At 37.7% G+C, this 18,691-nt stretch overlaps 1 protein-coding gene across 1 annotated transcript in view; it reads left to right on the forward strand.

Moving 5' to 3' along the window:
* Window positions 1-18,691, forward strand: part of LOC119144514 (dynein heavy chain 5, axonemal-like) — a 183,050-nt gene that overhangs the window by 12,637 nt on the left and 151,722 nt on the right. The window contains exons 8-20 of the mRNA XM_037380012.1: window positions 1,382-1,483; window positions 2,405-2,591; window positions 3,765-3,930; window positions 4,038-4,131; window positions 5,318-5,416; window positions 7,329-7,510; window positions 9,789-9,908; window positions 10,615-10,816; window positions 14,057-14,152; window positions 14,911-15,084; window positions 15,178-15,267; window positions 15,979-16,134; window positions 17,083-17,222. Of these exons, the coding sequence (XP_037235909.1) occupies window positions 1,382-1,483; window positions 2,405-2,591; window positions 3,765-3,930; window positions 4,038-4,131; window positions 5,318-5,416; window positions 7,329-7,510; window positions 9,789-9,908; window positions 10,615-10,816; window positions 14,057-14,152; window positions 14,911-15,084; window positions 15,178-15,267; window positions 15,979-16,134; window positions 17,083-17,222 (1,808 nt within the window). The remainder of the gene's footprint in view (window positions 1-1,381; window positions 1,484-2,404; window positions 2,592-3,764; window positions 3,931-4,037; window positions 4,132-5,317; window positions 5,417-7,328; window positions 7,511-9,788; window positions 9,909-10,614; window positions 10,817-14,056; window positions 14,153-14,910; window positions 15,085-15,177; window positions 15,268-15,978; window positions 16,135-17,082; window positions 17,223-18,691) is intronic.

Below are 18,691 nucleotides of genomic sequence, written 5' to 3' on the forward strand. Positions count from 1 at the left end.
GAAATAGTTTAGGAACATTTCCTTGTTAGCAACCTTGTGGGCATCGCCTCCCAGGGAACACGTTCAAACATGCAAAGAAACCTGCTCTTCCTTGTAAGCACTTCTTCAGGCAGAATGATGCCTTGATAGTCATCCATAATTCCTGCACTTTTTGAGAGTTTTCTACCCTCTTGTACTCTAGGTGGATTATAATACTGTGATATTGTTAGGAAGTAGTATTCCACCCATGCATAACAACTAAATGTCTTAAATGCTCTTGTTTTGCATGCAAGTGGGGAACTAGCAAGGAAAACGTTAGTGAAGTAATCAAGATAGCCAAAAATGTCAAGTGTCAATTCATTTGTCGTTGCTGTTCCTAAAACACTCTGAATTGCTGTCTTTGCAAAGGCAAAAGTTGGGAGTAGAAGCCTCCCAGCCAGAACTCAGCACACTTTCCCCCATATCAGTAAAGCATTCATTATGATGGAGGCAAAATCGGTGTATGTGCAGTTCAGAAGTTCTGAATGAGACTCCCTCTCTACTAACAAGAGCCATACGCAGAGCCAAAATGGCTAATCATTATGGGTTGTAGAAAGCACACGGCCCATGTTTAGGATGTATATACTTGTAAGCAGAATGCCAGCAGCAGCAGAGCCAACCAGTCCATAAGCGGATAGTGTTGGAAAAAGATGTAATCCCTCACTTATTCCAATTTGTGCTTTATGTTCTGCAGTAAAATTCCATTCACTAGTCTCTCTCCCTGTCCCCAGCTGCAGCAATTTACCACTTCTTGCTTCACATTAGCTAGACCAGACAGTTTCCTGACCACTTCAGGGCTGACCAAGTTAAAGCACATTGCTAAGTGCCTTATCTAAATGCCTCTTAAGCACTGACAAGCTTGGGGCATCCACCACCTCTCTAGGAAGCCTGTTCCAGTGTTTGCCCATGTTCCTGGTAAAGAAAAGCTTCCTGAGTATGAGCTCATTAACAATGAACTGGAGAGAACCGCACAACTGACAGAAGCATTTCTTGCCTGATACCTCTGTTGTCCTTTTTTAGGCATTTATGATAGATGGAAGCTGTTGCTCTAAAACAGAAGTACAGACATATAATTGCCTTAAGAATAATTAATGCATTGACATTAAATGGTTAATTTTAATTGGTTTCTGGAGTGTTGCTACAATATGGGACTGACTCTTCTGATGACTCAAGCTTAAGGGCAAGTCTTGGAATTTCTGGTTGAATTTTAGTCTATGTCCAATCCAAACTGGGGGGCAATATCCCATGGAACCTACATGGTTATGGACTGTACATGCATCTGTCATGTGTCTGAATTTCACTCAAGTAGTAAAATGTCACAGAAGTTCATATGCACTCTGCTGATTTTTATTTCTTCCTGAAGGAGGTGAATTTTGGCATATTTGATTGTGCTAATGGAAATATCCTTCAGGGCCTGGAACATTTCTTGTCCCAAATCATGATACCAGCACTTAAGTCACAACAGGTAATCAAATGGCTACTCTTTTTTTTTTTTTTTCTCAAGAGCATGTGAAATTAAGGCAAATGGCTGCTGCAGTCCTATTTGTGCATCAGCTGAGGATAAAACAGAGGATGCAGAAAGGTACAAGCCTGATACAGGCTTTCATGGGAGTCATGCAATTTGTAGATAAGTGTTATCGTTTATATTCAAGCAATAGCACTAGCTGTAATGCTCATGACAAAGGAGAATATAGCATAGCAGCCATGCTAAGGTAAAACTGTGATGACTATTAAAACTAAGTTAAGCCTGGATTGAAAGTGTTAAGTCCTTCTGGCAGCACAAGGGATCAGTCCATGATTTTATTCTAGAGCATGGACAGCAAGCACTGTATCACAGACAAAGCATCCAGCTTCTTTGAGTTGTCCTTGTTCAGAGGCACTCACAAAGCATCACAGATTGTTCTGTTGCCTCCAGAAGTACATGTTCAAAAGTAGAAAATATCATGAAGTTTAGTGTCTGTCAAGAATGATTCTGTCGTATGCTATTATTGTATGCTACCATTTTCTCTCAGCCAGGTGCAGGAAGGGAGGTTAGAATCTGTCTTCACTGTTCAAAGCGCACCAAACCGGACTGGAAAAAAAAAAAAAAAAGATAATTCAGTGTGAAGACAGTGAGAGCAGGGAGACTTTTTTTTTATTTCTCGAGAGCCTCTTGCTTATCTCTTCTTGTCTAACAGAATAAATAAATCAACACACACTTTAAAGTATTTATGTTATAGTACAGATGAGTGTATTTTAAAGGACATACTGATAAATCTTAATATACTGCCATGAATAAGAAATACCTTTCTAATGAAAGATAAGATACCTTTTGTGTTCAAAACCCAAACAATTGACCCTCATTTTACTTTTTTTTTTTTTCTGGCATAAATCATAAAATGATCAGAACTGGGGAGCTGTGAAAGAAGGCTTGAAGAACAGCCAGATACAAGACTTTCTGTATTCAGTAGATAAATTTGTGGGTACTTTGTCATCATCAAGACAGAATTTAGAAGATAAAGTTCAGCTTAAAAAAGTGGATATTGATATTTATATTAGCAACTTACAAAACCCATCTGACTACATAACTGCAGGTGAGTGATTCCTATGGCAAAGCAAACACAATGATGCTGTTACAAAATAAATGTTATATCATTAGAAAAAAATTACTTGTAATAATTTATTTGTCTTCCTTGAGCTATATAAATTTTCTGCTTGCTTTTGCCAGGTTTTTGACTCTGTAATCATAAAATCATCAATCATTTGCCATCCTTTAATTCATAGATCTTAAAGGATTAGGCAGTTCCTTGACATCATGTACACAGTGGCCTGTGTTCCTCCTAGTTTGCTGGCCAAGTAGTTGCTGAGTGAAGCCATCTAGTGTGTGTATACTCTTCACTTTCTTAGACACTGGGAAAATCCTATCCAATATCGTTTGGCTTGGAGGGCTAAAGAAGATGCATTTATACAAATGTATATATATGCAGAGATGTATATGTAAGAAAAAGAGTAGTTATGTCTCTTAGAACAATAGCTTTCCACCATTTCTTATCACCACATAGACTTTCAGAAATAATGCCAAACCAGTCAATACTTTGCAATTCCTCTTAACCCTACATGAGCCTATGGCAGGACGGCTTCCACAGAACTAGTGACCCTTAAGATGATACAATAACATTATATAGCTAGACAAGTTCTTTAGATCCATTTCATAGCACAAGTGCCACAAGTCCTAAATATAATGCACCAAGTGAACTGGACTCCTTCAGCTGCTAGGGCAATTTAAAAGACATGCTGACTCATAAATCACAGGGATTTTTGTGACTTAATAATGTTGTCCATTATGTGATGCTTTTAATATGGAATAGGCTGCAGTGGGAGAAAGAGAAATGTGAAGTAAGCCTTTATTTATGAAATACAAACAGGAAAATATATACATAATGGTTAATGCATTTCTTGGACCTCTGAAACATGATCCTCCCAAAATAACATTGCTGTATTTTTTTCCTTATGAACTCACTGTATTTTTAACTGTTTCCATTGTAAAGGATATGCAATGGTAACAAGAGTAGGTAGATAAAAGTTGTATGTGTGTGCATCTTGTTGTTACAGTCTTAATCTTTCCCTGTTCTTGGTCACTGATTTGAATATATTTAGCTTACATAGAGTCGCAGTTTATGTTTGACAAGGATATTTCACTTCTGTAGTTAAAGTTCAGTATTTATTCCTTGGTACTTATGAGACTCTCCCATTCTGTGGTTTTGAAGGCAGTAACACAGAGGTCACAGAGAAACTTGAAGAAGCGGTTGTGATCTGGATCAAACAGATCAGACAATTTTTAGCGGAGAGTGAACAAATGAGAAAAGAAGCTGATGACATTGGTCCATCTGCAGAGCTGGAACACTGGAAGACAAGAATGTCATCATTTAACAGGTTAAATCCCTGCATTATTTTTCACAGAACTTAAAAAAAAATCTTTCTAAAAATAAATGTAAACTTTCCTTCCAAAGAGAGTATTAAATGTGTTTCATTCTTAAAAGCCTTTTAGATGAGATCAAGAGTTCAAGAGTAAAGAAAATTATAAGTATACTTCAGGCGGCAAGATCAAAGACATTAAAGCAGTGGAAAGAGCTGGTAATTACTGTTTTAATGAAAGTTTTAAATGAGTAGAGTACCACGTTTGTGATACACACAGAACTGAACACAATGCTAAAAATAGTTTTGTGTGTTTATGCTGGTTTTGTACTGTGATTTATTACCCGTTTGTTGAAATACATAACACCGATGATATTGAAATTAGATAACTTGAAAAGAAGTCAATGCTTCTGTAATGTGTCTTTCATTAACATAGTGGGTGAAATGGTGGTGCAAAAGTAGAGCAATGCAGCAATATAACATTTTTCTGTCTCTCTCCAGCTGTACCCTGTGCAGGCCAACTGTAGAGATGTCTGAAAGTTCATCATATTGCTTTTAGAATTATTGACAGCTGGCTTTTTGTAGCATTACTGCTACTTCAGATAAGTGGGTATTTGTAATGTAAACTTATCAATCAAAATTGTAGGCAACCCAGAAAATGAGCCGTACATTTTCTGTACATGTACATCCAATCAGAACCCCCTCCAAACACCAGAATGTAGATCTTCTGGCACTTAAGAAGATATTCTTCTGTTTTGAAAACAGACCAGGAAAACAGTGTCACCTTACTGAGTTTTTGATTTTCTGCTTAACATATTTGCAGACTTATATGATAAATGGAATTTGGATGAGAGTGTCTGTACAGAGCCAGTACAAGCCAAGGAAGATGAATTACATTTCTTTCTTCATACAGTATTGCCTCCAAAGGACTGGATAGTTCCACCTGTCATGAACAGAGGGATATACAGGCATTAGTTTTGAACTCACTTTCCTTAACAAGTGTTTATTAAAAAAATATGGGAAACACCCTGGTACATTTTAGGGATCTCGCCTAAGTTATGTAGATTGGGTACTGTGCTAAAACCAATGTAAAATTTAAGTCAGATTGTCGACACCACACTATTGTATTTCTATCAGGAAGGAGAAACTTTGGGGGTCTAATTAAGGAGTTCCTTCAAATCGCGTCCAAAATGTTGCTGATTGCCAGGTAGATCTTACCAGGTTTTGCATGTAAAAGCAGTTATTTCATATGTGAAGAATTTTTGAATTATTTGAGAAAACTTCTGTGAGAAAATGTTTGTAAGATGGAATCATAGTCTTGTGGTAGCACGCACTATAAAAGAGCAAGAACCTGTTCAGTAAATTTTGACAGTATTAATTCTGTTTCTGTTTTTTCTCCCTTTAGGATGTTAGTATAACAGTTGCTGCCAATGAAGCTAAAGACAATGTGAGATATTTATATACGTTGGATAAATTTTTTGGTCCACTTGCTAAAGCTTCACCTGTAAGTAGTATTCTAAAGGCACTTGATGTGACATTCAGAAAAGAAAGGAAAAGCTTTTTCTGCTGAAGAGGCATCTTTCTCCTTTCAGTATTTTAACTGCTCAGCTTTGACTCCTTTGGCACTAGTGAATTGAGTTTACACATTTTGAATAAATCAGAGATAATACTACTTTTTGTGTAGGAGGCAATTGTCATTCCAGAAGATAACTGAGGGGCATGAGAAAAATAAACAAATTATGTTTTTCCAAACCTGATACAGAGCTGAATTGTCTTTGTGCGGCTGAGCCTTACATAAGGTACTTCTTCCTGTCTCCATGCTTCAGTTAGCAGTTACTTGTAATTGTTTTAATGTAGGTATCATAAAATGATCTTAAGCCCTCAGCTGAGCTGAAATTGGGCAGTTTCCACTTATTTTACAGGTTAAAGCTGTTTCTCTTGGAGGTAGCATGTATTTACTGACATTCTGATTCAAATGATAAAACTTAATTTCATAACCATGTGGCTCTCAGATTTCATTTTTTAAGTGAGAGTATGAATTTTGAAGACACAGCCTCCAGCTAAAACTGTCTAAGCTTATGTGGTTCAGAAGATATACACATAATCCAGCTGCTTACAATTTTTCTAAATACTGTTTTCAAAGCCTGAACTCTGTTTGAATCCGTTATGCTATTTTACACTGCTTTTCTTCTGCAAATATTCACCATTCTGCCATATTGGACTCGACTTTTAGATACCATACTTTTTTTATCTATTGATAGACCAGTCACTGTCTCGCTCTGGTGAATGGGTTAAGGCCCAAGAACAAGGAAGATGCCATAAGCACCGTAGATACTTACCTGAACAAAAGGGGCTTCAGGATGGTTGTGGGATGGTTATGAGATAAGGAGGCCTGGAGAACAAGGAAACTGCAGAGGCTTGGGTGGTTGTGGGATGGTTGTGGGATAAGGAGATGCCTGGGTAATCTCACTTTACAGAGATGTGCAGGACCATAAAGATAAGAAAGTTACAAAAGAATGGCAACAATAGAAGACCCCAACGACCCCAGCCACTCAGACAGATGACTGCACTGTGTGGACCAGACATCTGCATGTGTTAATGAGTTCCAGGAAATCTCGTGTATATGTGTAACTTCATGGTATATAGCTCTGAAAGCTTGCCAGATTGTTGGAACATTTATGGTGGAGCTATCCCCAGCGTGCCCCAGCGCTGCAATAAAGGGTACCTTGCTTAATAACAGTCTGCTGTTAGTGAGTTTTATTATATTGGACTCCTTACCCAGCCGCACTAGCTTCCCTCTTAGGTGAGGTTAGAAAGCAAGGGGGTTTGGATGCTACCGATCTTTGTATCATTGGATTCTCAGTAGATCTGCCTTGCATTCATTTCTGTGGGACAGAAAACTCTATAGTTCAGTATCCTCAGTAAGAGAGATTATTGTTGCCTTGTCTCCCCCTTCTGGATTTCTCTTCTGTACAGATCTAGGTAAAATGAGCAATGGCCAACTTTATTCTTGTCCTTCCTAGAGCATGCCTTTTGTAGCAGTGTATGGCTTTCCTCTGGTAGCATATTCCTTTGCAAAGCACAGTACAGCACCTCATACACTGGAGGCCATGGCCAAAAAGTGTACTGTAGCCTCTGTTTTTCCTCTGGAAACTCCCACTCTGGAAGAAGAACTATTCATTTATTTGTTACCCATTCCCCGTTTTGGGGTTTGGTTTTTTTTGGTCATAATGTGTAAGGTTCCTGCAAATGAATTGGCTGGTCCAGTTCATAATGAGATGTCTACAAGAGCAAAGTGTTACAATCAAGAAGTGTTTATTCAGTGACAAACATATTGCCGGAGCTGTTACATTTTCCATTGTGTTAATTTTTAGGAAATCTGAAGTGTTGACTTGCCCATTTTTTTGCTGTTGTAGGTAACAATGATGGAACACGTACCCAGTTTAATGAATACTGTCTATATGATCTACTGTATATCACCGTACTACAACACGTCAGAGCGCATGACGTCTCTTCTTCTTAAAATCACTAATCAAATGATTAAGACATGCAAGACTTATCTATGTGAAGGTGTTTCAAAAATCTGGGATCTGGACAGGTGATAGATTTTTAATGATTTAATCTTCTTTTGTTAACACTAGAAGTAAAATTATAGATTAGTCATCAAGATTATTAAAAGGTAGGTTTAAGTAGCCCTTTGTTCTCCTGCCAGGCACTGATTTCCATGTTAATTTTAAGCTTGTGATACTCATTTTGTGTTGAATTAAGTACTCTGAAAAAATAAATTTACTATGTGTTGTGAAAAAAACTGCTATTGAAAAGGGTGTAATGTATACCAGTATACAACACTCATTATTTTGTCCCCATGGCTTTTTTTAGACAAACACACTTGAACAATTAGAACAGGGAGATAAGGTTCTTCATAAAGGACCTCCAAGGACAGACTGGCAAAAGTTCCATCTAAGGTTAATATTTGCTGTTACTGGATAGGAAAGTCAGTTTGAGGAAGGGGGCAATTTTTAGCAGAACCAGAATCATAGTTCAGTCATACTCTTTTTGGAGCAAAGTGTGTGGGTGGGGGATAGGATGGGACTCAGACTTGTATTTTCTGAGTATTCCATGGGGAATGCTGTATGAGCAAACATGTGAAGAATGTAAATGGTGCCAGTGAAAACTAGAAAACTAGATTTACTGTAAGTTTCCTGGTTAGACATGCCTAAGACTAGTTTTGTTCTTTTCTATTGTTTTTATTACAGCTGTTAGTATAGCAAGAGTTCCTGGTTTTCAGCAATGGAAATGAACAAAAAAGTTTGCCTCAGCTCTAAGGAGCTTGCAATCCAAAACATAAGAAGAGCTTGCAACATGAAATATAAGAAGTGAATAGTGAGATAGGGGGAGGAAAGAGGGATGGAGAAAAAACAGCAGTCGTGCAGTGTTGGTCAGCTGGAATGACAGTGTTTTCAGCAAACGTTGTGATGCCCTTGGATGTTTTGTAGGCATCATGGCCAGGAGAACTAAAGGAGACATTAAGAAGGAATGAATTAGTAACTTATGGCTACTTGTAAGGAGCTGCTCCCAGTGCTACATACAGCATAAGTGGAAGCACAGATGTGTTTGTATGAAACTTCAGTGGTGAATGCTGACATCACTGGCAGAACAAATGTGTGTGAAGGATGAGAAGTGGAGATAGCCTAGGAAGGACACATACTATAAGAACAAGTCAATTATTTTGATGCAGAAGAGAATGGGGCAACCACAGAGAGAGGTTAATATAAGCATGACATCTGAAGTTATCAACTAGAAAAGTAATGATTGGAATAGTCTCTTGAAAGAGTATAATTGGAACGACATTATGGTTACGGAGGTGAGAAGGAAAAGGTTTTACAAACTTCACTGAGACATAGTCAGGATGCCTGTGCTTAAATTGCAGCCAAGTCAAAGCTGACACTGAAGTAACAGGCTAGGAGACATAAAAGTAAATCTAACAAATAATTTGGATTCCTCTTGTATTTTGAGTGGGTAAAAGGAAGTTTTCAGAAATTACCTGTAATCAGTTAAGTACTGGCTATGTTTATTCTAAAGAATTAATGTAAATAAAAGTAAATACTTTTTTTTTGTTGTGTTTATTCTGGCTGAAATTATTTTTGAGACATTCTTCTTATTTACTTATTTGCTGTTGCTATCTCTGCAAAAGTTTCTCTCTGTCGCAGCCAGTGGTTTCAAGCTGTGAAGTTTGACTATCATTTTAATTCCCAATGATCTTTTGGAAGATGAAGGACAAAGCCAGAGTGGGGCAACAGTTTTGGGTAAATGGCTTATGGCTAATTTCCATGCGTCATCTATGTATCTCATTTATGGTAGCACCTCTGGGTTAATGAACAACTGTGTGTAAGAGGTAGCTATTTGTGGCCTTGGGAACCAAGATCTTCTTGGTGTATCTTTCTGAAGAAACAAGGTTTTCCTCATGCTTACTGTAGTCTGGAAAAATACCTCTCCAGTCTTGTCAGCTTAGAAAAACAAAGAAGCAAACCAAGGAAAACCTATCAGCAATACCCAGTTTACAGAGGATGAGAAATGGCCAAACTGCAGGCAGTCTGGTAGCCAGGGTTTACCTGGTACGTCCTTTCTGGACTATGCTGTGGAAGTTTTGGTTTAAAGACAATAAAACCTAAACTAAAAATATCCAACCTAGATAACAAATTAAAAAACCCCACTTTTAATGTAATCCTCATATTTTGACCATTTTTCAGGTAATGTATAATTTTGTATTCTTATTTTGCAAAGTTGCGTATCTGACTAAAATGTTCTATTTTTATTGATACTCTTTTGAAGACCTCTTTGGGATGATTTTCTGTCTTATGTCCTTTCTTCCTCAGGCAAGAATTGCTAAAGAGGATACAGCAATGCATTTCCCTCAAAGAACAATACCAAACATCCTTTCAGAGAATTAAGGAGGAGCTAAAGGAAAATCCAAGTGACAGGCAATTTGATTTCAGGTAAATAATTTACTCTAATATTGAAGCATATTAATTTATTGAATTTATAAATATTATCTCTTCTGGCTAGCAGAAAAGCTAAATACTCAATTAAAATGCAGTATTTGTTATAAGAAGAACATGACTTTGCAGAGGTTTGTTGTTTTTTGGTTTTTTGGGGTTTTTTTTTACTATTCAGGAATAAGCCAGTGACAGGTTTTTGCCAGTCACTTGTTCATTTAGCAGATGTCCATAGGCACTTCAGGGGAATTTATGCATGTGTTAATTTAATACATATGTTCATGTATGATCTGAAATCCCAACAAATTTGCATCATGAATATAAGTGAAAAGACTCCAGAGGAATTTAGTCAGCTTTGGGCTGACTAAACAAGGGGGAGTATTACCCGAGGGGAGTTTTACCTGTTTTGGCACTTAAAGCATGAGGCATTTCTTAGTATTGTACAGTCACCTTTTGATCTCTTCAAATGTCTTAAAAGGGTAACTCTTGTGAAACATGGCGTTTTATTGACATATATAAGGATTAAGTATTTTCTGGTTTATATCCATTATTTTAAATTGTTTTTTACTCGATTTGTAATTATTGCAGCATAGATTTTTTTAAGGGAAATTTGGTAGCAGTTTGGTAGAATATACGTATGTTAAATAGAAAAGATCTATTATAAATAGATTTGCATAAAAGTCCTTCTGTTGCTTTTTATTTTTAGTGAAAACTATATATTTGGAAAATTTGATACATTCTGTAAACGTTTGGAGAAGATTTCAGATATGAGCAATGTTATGGAAAGCCTTTTAGAGCTTCATTGTATAAAAATAGAAGGTATTGAAGAGATCAGTGCTCATTACCAAAGCATTGCTACAAACACCAAATCCAAACGGTATGATGTTCTGGATCACAGAAAAAAAGAGGTACATACATTCAGCCCTTGTCTGACAATCACTCCCTTAATTATGTGCTTTTCACTGGAGTTATGCAAAGAAGATTAAATTTTGTAACTGCGAATAGTATTTTGCTGTAATAATGGTACTTTCATATCATTTAATACAATTTGAAAATCTTTGGGTAAATTTGGCTTTTATTTCAAATGTTTTTGTTAATTTTTGATAAACTAGTTTTTGTGTGATAGGTAATGCTACAAACAACCTTTCCTAAACTTGTTTGTTTTGATATACATATATGTTGAACTGCAGACTGAAAACTAATTCAGGCAGGTCAATGCATTAAATACGGTTTATCTAGTTGCAAGAGGTACTCATTGTTACTGAAAATACTTAATGGAATAGTAAAGGCAGTATTATAACGAAGGCACTTAGATGAACATTTTAGAGGGAGAAGTGAATGATACCACTCCCTGTGCTGAGCAGGGTGCTAAAAACGAAGGTAATTTTTCAAGTGCTTCAGACTCATGTTCTAATACATCCTGTACATGCTTTTTTTTGAGTTGTAGCCTGCTTGCTTTGCAGGATTAATTGGCTCACAATAGAAGTTCTAGAAATGTTGACTTTAAACTCTTGCCTTCCTGAACTGCAGCTTGCAACTGTCAGGAACTTTCCTTTAAATGTTTATTTGGGTTTCTCCTAGCTGGCTGATGGCTTACATTTCTGTAATACTTGCTGTGTGGCTCTTTTCTGAAAGAGAACATTTACTGTTAACTGGAATTTAAAGTGTGTGGCTTTTCTATACCTAGATGGTTGGAGCAATATATATAATGGACTGTCTTCCCAAGCCTGTATAATGCTTTCTTCAAGAGGAAGTTTATACTGAACTCTTTTTGTAGGTCCTCAGTATTTTGGACTTTCAGGAAAAGATATTACAGATAAATACCCAAATTACTCCCAGTTAGAAGTTGCCAAATGTGGTAGCCCAGTAGAGGTAAGGCTGTTGCAGTTCCATGTCCCCAGGTCCTATCAGCTGCAAGGATGAGCATGTGATTCCCAGTAGGTATGCACACATAGGGACAGTACACTTAGACACAGGCCTGGCCACTCAGCTCACGACAAACAGTATTAATGGCCTTATCCTGTACCTCTCTGGCTGAGCAGGAGGAAAGCCTGTTAGTGAAAAGTACATATACATGGATCCCTCAAGTAAGACACTCAGTTTATCCGTCAGCTGGTCCCTGGATACTTAGGTCTCCTCAGTTCCTGGACTTACAACACCCGCAAGGCCCACAGCCCCACTCCAGTTGCTGGTACTCGGACCTAAACACACATGCACATGCACAGACACATGAGTTCCTCCAGTAACTGGTCTTAGGCAATCGGCCTACCCTCTGTCTGGCCCCTGGATCCCCTTGCTGCCCTGGTTGCTGACACACAGACACACACACATGCAAACAGTTCTTCATTGTAGCTGGTTCAGGCTTACAGCTGACCTTCAGACCCTACCATCTCTCTGGTAGCTGGCTTGGGCCCTCTGGTCCCTCTGGCAGCCAACTCTTAGACCACTCCAATCTCTTTAATATCCAGCCCAGACTTGTGACTGCTCCAACACTTGGTTCCTAAGCTTCTGTCCTATTTTCTGCCTAGTTTGGTTTGGTATTCTTTAGCCGTTGCATGTGACACACCCACCCACGCAGTATGCACATGCTCCAGTGTTTCTAGTTGCTATGATCCATGGTTCCTACGTTGACTGATGAGACTTAGACCTTGATATCCTCCAGTCTCTCCATTTGCTGACTCTACGGGTGCACAGTCCCCAGTGACCCATGGTCTCCATGGAATCACAGAATGTGTTGGGTTGGAAGTGACCTTTAAAGATCATCTAGTTCAACCCCCCTGCCATGGGAAGGGACACCTTCCACTAGATCAGGTTGCTCAAAGCCCCATCCAGCTTGGCCTTCGAAGAGGGTCCCCCGTGGAGAATCAGCCAAGTCACGACAATCACACCAATATGGCTACATGCCGTGCTCACTTTATTAAACAAACAGGTCATATTTATAACTTAAACCGACCGCATACCCGACTTTACACACAGGATAAAAGTCTCTGGCCACGTGGGTGTCCGTGTCGCTGACGGTGAGCATGCTGCAGGTGCCTGATCAGAGTGTGCCGATGAGAGTGTGTTGATTTCGTGGTTCCCAGGACTTGCTCTGCACCTGGCTTCTTGTTTGTGCACAGCTTGTTTTCTTTCTCCCAGTGCTTGTTTCCAGGACAATTTAAAGCTGCTCTGCAGCTTCAACTAACAGGCCCGGGTTGTCCAACCCAGACAATGGTAACTTACGTCCTCGGTCCTTTAAAAATCCCTCTACAGGCTTTAAACACTTCCAGGGATGGGGCATCCACAGCTTCTCTGGACAGCCTGTTCCAGTTTCTCACCATTGTCAGCGTAAAAAATTTCTTGCATATGTCCAATCTAAACCAACCCTCTTTTGGGTAGGTTTAAAACTGTTACCCCTCTTCCTATCACTACAGGCCTTGGTAAATGTCTCTTTTCATGTTTCTTGTAAGCTGTCTTTAAGCCCCTTTCAATTCTGTTGCTTAGTACGTGAACTCCCATACACCGTTATGCATGCAGAACCCTTTCACCCATGAAAATGGTTACAAATGGAGATAAGTAAGAAGAAAAGACAGATTGTGCTGATCAGGCACAGGGCACAGATAGACAAACGTGCTGACCAGCAGTCTGTTCACATGTGACTGACTTCTTTTGTCCCATCATGCCTTCATTTTTCCGCAGTTGTTTCTCCCACAAACCACATTGATTCCTGCCTTTGCTTCTTCCCTAACTCCCATAATACATTTTGTATAGCCCCAAAATGCTTTTCCCTGGTAAACTGTAGTAAGTCCCTCATCTCCTAGGCAATAACCTCCCTTACTTAGTCTGTAAGGTGGTTTAGAGAGCCTGCCAGTTTGCTTATCTTGATGGGTATCGTACCTGGACAGTGAGCTGAGTGCTCTCCTGTGGCAGTGCTGGGTGTGCTGGAGTGCATAGGGCTTTAATCGTATAACCTAACATTTCTTATTTTTGTTTGCTTTGCTTAGAATGTAAATGCATTTGTTACTGGTGGCGTCCCTGTTCTCTTTAATTCAGTGCTGAAAACATATACTGGGCAGATAAAATTAATTCCTCAAAAACTTCAGGGAAAGAACTTTGTATGAAATGAAAGCAACACTATAGATATTTTTTTTTCTTTTACCCTTTTCTAGTTTGAAAAAGATTACCTTGAATTTAAGAACCAAATTGCAGCATTATATGAGTCCATACAAGAATTTGTGGATTCCTGGTTTGAGAAGACTGTAACTGTAAGTAATGTTACGAATACAAACCCCTTGTTCTGGTGCTCAGAAAGGCTGAGTACCCACAGCTTCTACTGAACTCCTTCATTACTGCCCGTATCCTGTACTGTGGTGGTTGCTGGCTGAGGTAACGTTGGAGGACATCAAGCCTATTACAAGTGTTCTAGAAGTCACTTGCAGAAGTGCTGGAAGATAATGTTCATTGTTCCATCTTTTTTTTTTATGTTCCAGTTTAATGTTCCATCTTTCCTTACCAATTTTATACACCTATTTTTTTAAGTTTATTTTCTTTCTTCATCCTGGTGTTCCCCATGCTTCATGTTGGATTTCTAAGTTACCCTTTTCAACTGGCAGGAGAAATGAAATAATTTCTGCCATCTGTTACCTTAAAGTCAGTACTGTTTATTGGTTCAGGCCGTGATCATGATATGGGATGTTCATGAAGCATGAATAAAGGTGTAGGTGTTCTACCACAGCTGTTTGCAGGAGAAGAGTGATGATTTGAGAGTCAGAAAAAGATGAAATATTCCAGTATACTGTAGTGGTAGCAGTTTCTCGGTTCAAAATATAGTAAATATATTCTATATGGGACAAAATATAGAAGTAAAATTCACTAACTTGTCTGGGTGGACTTTTCTGTGTTTCTTAGAAAAAAAACTTACAAACTTAAATAACTTGTATTCTAAATTAAAAAAAAAAGTTTATGAACAATGACTTTCTGAACTATTGACATCTTGTGCAGTGAATGCTCCATCCTTTTTTAGACTGAACAGATGCTGGGACTTCTGATGAAGCTTGAACAAATAGGAGAAGATCGTATTGATCTTAATGAGAAGTATACCATTGTCCTTCAGCAGTACAGCCAGGACATAGAGTTTGTTCGAAAACTATACCAGAAGCAGAAAGAAAATCCACCTATACCACGTAATATACCACCAGTAAGAATGAAGTAGTTGAGAAAGAAAAAAGACTTTGCTTTTTGACTGTTTTTGAGTTAATGGTGATATAACTTCATATCTTCTGTGTTTTAGGTAACAGGGAAGATTATGTGGGCTCAGCAGTTATACAGAAAAATTGACCATCCAATGACATTCCTTAAAACGAAAACCACACTTTTGAAGGTTGGAAATTAGCAGAGGAGGTTTTATGCTAAGCTTTCAAGCATGTTACTAACAGATAGATGATTTATTTTTATACTCCTAGGCTCACTTTTCTAGCAACTTGTATTCAAGCTCATCCAACAGGATAGGTGTTAGTGTTTGCTCTAGGATTTGAATTCCTTTTTGCAGTGCTGTTCTTCTGCAGCTCAGGACAGTTACTTCTCTTGAGACAGTAAGCTGATGACTTAGGCCAGTGCTTTTGTCCTTTCTGAGGCTTGACTCGCGTTTATCCTAATAGTAGCACTGTTGGCTGTGTACCTAAGCTTAGAGCCTTCTGTTTGCTATGCTCTGTAATGAAGAGGACTGAGATACTTAACCTCAAATGCTAGCCACGCTTCAGGTAAGAATATAATTTTTAGAGCTTTCTCAGTGGGACATCAGTGCCTTATTTAATTCATAGTATAGATTTTGGTTTATGGGCAAGACTGAGAAGAAAAATCAGGAAAAGAGTTATGTTGTTAGAGCAGTTCAATACTTGTTAATAATTGAATTCTTAAATATATTTCTATATTTCTGTCTGAACTTATCCCTAAAATAGCATAATTTAAAGCTTTTTTTTGTTTTTGTTTTCCTAATGGTGGTGACATAAAAGCCTAGTGGAGGGCATTTCTACTGTTAGACTCGTTGAATTGTTTAAATGGTGTTTGCTTTTTCTTTTACTTTGAATTGCAGACACTGGAAATGAAAAAAGTTGTTAAGAGCTACAATAAAATGGCTTCAGTTCTTTTGGAATTTGAACTTATTTATCATAGGGCCTGGTGCAGGTTTGCTGACCAGGCTAGAAATGCTCTGTGTACTTCCTTACTTGTCAGGCACCCAGAAACCAAGGTAAATATGATTTATTTTTTGTGTGACTGTTGCACTGTTAAGTATTACATATGCTACTTTAATTATATCATGGATAGAGAAGCACAGCATTAAGATAATCTTAATAGGGTTAAAAAAATGAACTACTTGAACTGTGGTTTGTTTTTTTTTTCCTTTTTGTGTATATTTATGGTACAGACTTCATCATGTCTCTTCTTTGTAAGGCTCCTGCCTCATTCAAGGTGTAGAAGTGACAGTACCCATCAAATACATATCTATTGTTGACTTACCTACATCTTTTTAGATATTATTTAATGTTTTATTTTCTATGTTAAGCAGAATTTTAGTCAAGGAAGGATTTTTTAATTAGGTCATAGTCTTTTCTATAGTGGTCAATATTACTGTGTTGAGTATATTGCAATCACCTGTTAATTTGCTTTCAAAACTGCTTGCTGAGATAGAAAATCTTGCCATTCTTACTTCACAGATCATTTTTTTCTGCTGTAGTGCAGAGAAATTATGGTTAAGATGTGGCATTTGTTGAACATAATGGACAACTAGAACCCAGTTCTCAAATTTATTTAGCATCTTAATAACATTTAGTGCCCCCAAAAGTATACAGAGATTAACAAAATTTCTCCCTAGTCTACTGATGGAGAAACTGAGATGATAGGCAAATTAGCTGCAGAACTAGAATTAAACTTAGGAAGTCACAGGAGCTAAGTGGTTAGGACACAGTGAAGGAGTAACAAGAAATGGAAAACAGTGTAAGATTTTGTAGATTAATGTTGGAAAAGCCAGGTATTTGTGGAGGAGAACGAAGATCTGTCTAAAAACATGAGTATCCATTTTAAAATTCTTCTCTAGTCATCTACATCTTGTAGTATGTTCCAGTTATATCACACTACGTGTAACCACCAAACTACTGCCTTATTTTCTATTTCTTTTTTTTCCCCTTGCTACATGAAGGAGTTACTTGTAAACTTGAACCCAGCGGTCCTGGAAGTACTTTATGAAACAAAATACCTGAAAAAAATGCATTTTGAAGTTCCAGATGTTGTCCTTGGCTTGTGTGCAGATGAAGAGCAGATTAAAAGACATCAAATGGAGTGAGTGAGCACTTTTTGGAATTGATTTCTCATCTACAACTGGGAATCCCTAGCTTTCAGTCTATTGTATGTGCTCTTGATTTATTATAATTTTTCTCTTTGATGGTGTAATTGAAATTTAATTGCTTTACCTGGCATTTCCTTACTAATACTGGTAACATGCAGCTGTTCCTATCTCCACAAATATCTCATTACTAGATGCTTTTGTTTTGTTCCTGCAACTGCTGCTCTCTAAGTGGAGCTCCTTGGTACTGCTAAGGCATCTATGCACTGTAACATGGGGATTACACTCCAAAATACTACAGTTAACATCAAAAGCTTTTTTTTCTGTTAGAAAAACAGGCTGGAATTTACTACTTGATTAAAGCACAACCCAAACATTTGAACAGGTAATAAATCACCTAAGTTGTAATATGCTCTCTCATAGTGAATATCTGAAATAACTTTTGTGGATTTTAAATGATTTCTTTCTGCTCCTTGTAACAGTCGGATTCTGTGCTGTTCATTCTCAGGGATGCTGATTATTAATTCTCTAACTCTTTAAGCAAGAATGATAGGTCTTAAAAAAGTCATCCATTGTGAGGAGTATCCTTTAAATTGTTTTTAAATAGAAGTGGACAAAGAGGGACAAAGTTCAACGAGTTTTATAAACACTTCAATTCAACCCCTTCCCTCTTTTTCTCTTGTTAAAGCTTTCCATCTTTCTTATATGACATTTTTTCGTTAATTATCTGTGGAGTGTTTTAGGACAAACTAACCTAAAACTTCTAATGTGCAAGGCAAACTCTGTGCTACACTCCTCTAAAAAGCAACAGTACCAACTTTTTCCATCCAAGAGAAACAAAAATGTACAGAAAATGTTTGCAATAAAAAAATACAAACTTACTTTCTACTCTGAAAAAGACTTCAGACTGACTCCCCAAGCAAAGAAGGAACATTCAGAGACTGGTAGAGTTTTGCTTAAGCAACATGGGAAAAACAGTCCTGCATATATTATGAATGCGTTATCACAGTATAGAGTTTGTAACAATGATGTTTAGAGTCATGGTTTTCATCTGCCACAGACCACAGCTATTACTTTTTTTGCAGCAGTTCTGTTAAGGAACCCATTATGTATCTGACTTCAGAATTGCACTCACTTATAATTCTTGTTTATCAAGCTTCGTTGTGTAGCTCAATTTTCATGAAACTATATTGGTAAGTCTTGATTAAGAATCTGGCCTCTTTTTGTTGGGGATTTGGTGTCCAAAGTGGTTTTGATCTGGCTTTTCTAACAAACAGTGTTGTTTCATGCCATGTCTTGTGAGATAGGAAGAAAGGAACAAAAATTTTCAGTTTCCTGGTTTTTTTTTTTAATTGTAATTCATTCTGCTTGGAGGAAAATTTTTCTAAATTGATCACAGGCACTTTACTGGAGGTACATATTTCTCCAGTCTGGTTCTGCTGTCATGGGGGCGAAGGAGGCTTAG

This window comes from Falco rusticolus, chromosome 3 (assembly GCF_015220075.1).
Source record: "Falco rusticolus isolate bFalRus1 chromosome 3, bFalRus1.pri, whole genome shotgun sequence".
Taxonomy (NCBI): domain Eukaryota; kingdom Metazoa; phylum Chordata; class Aves; order Falconiformes; family Falconidae; genus Falco; species Falco rusticolus.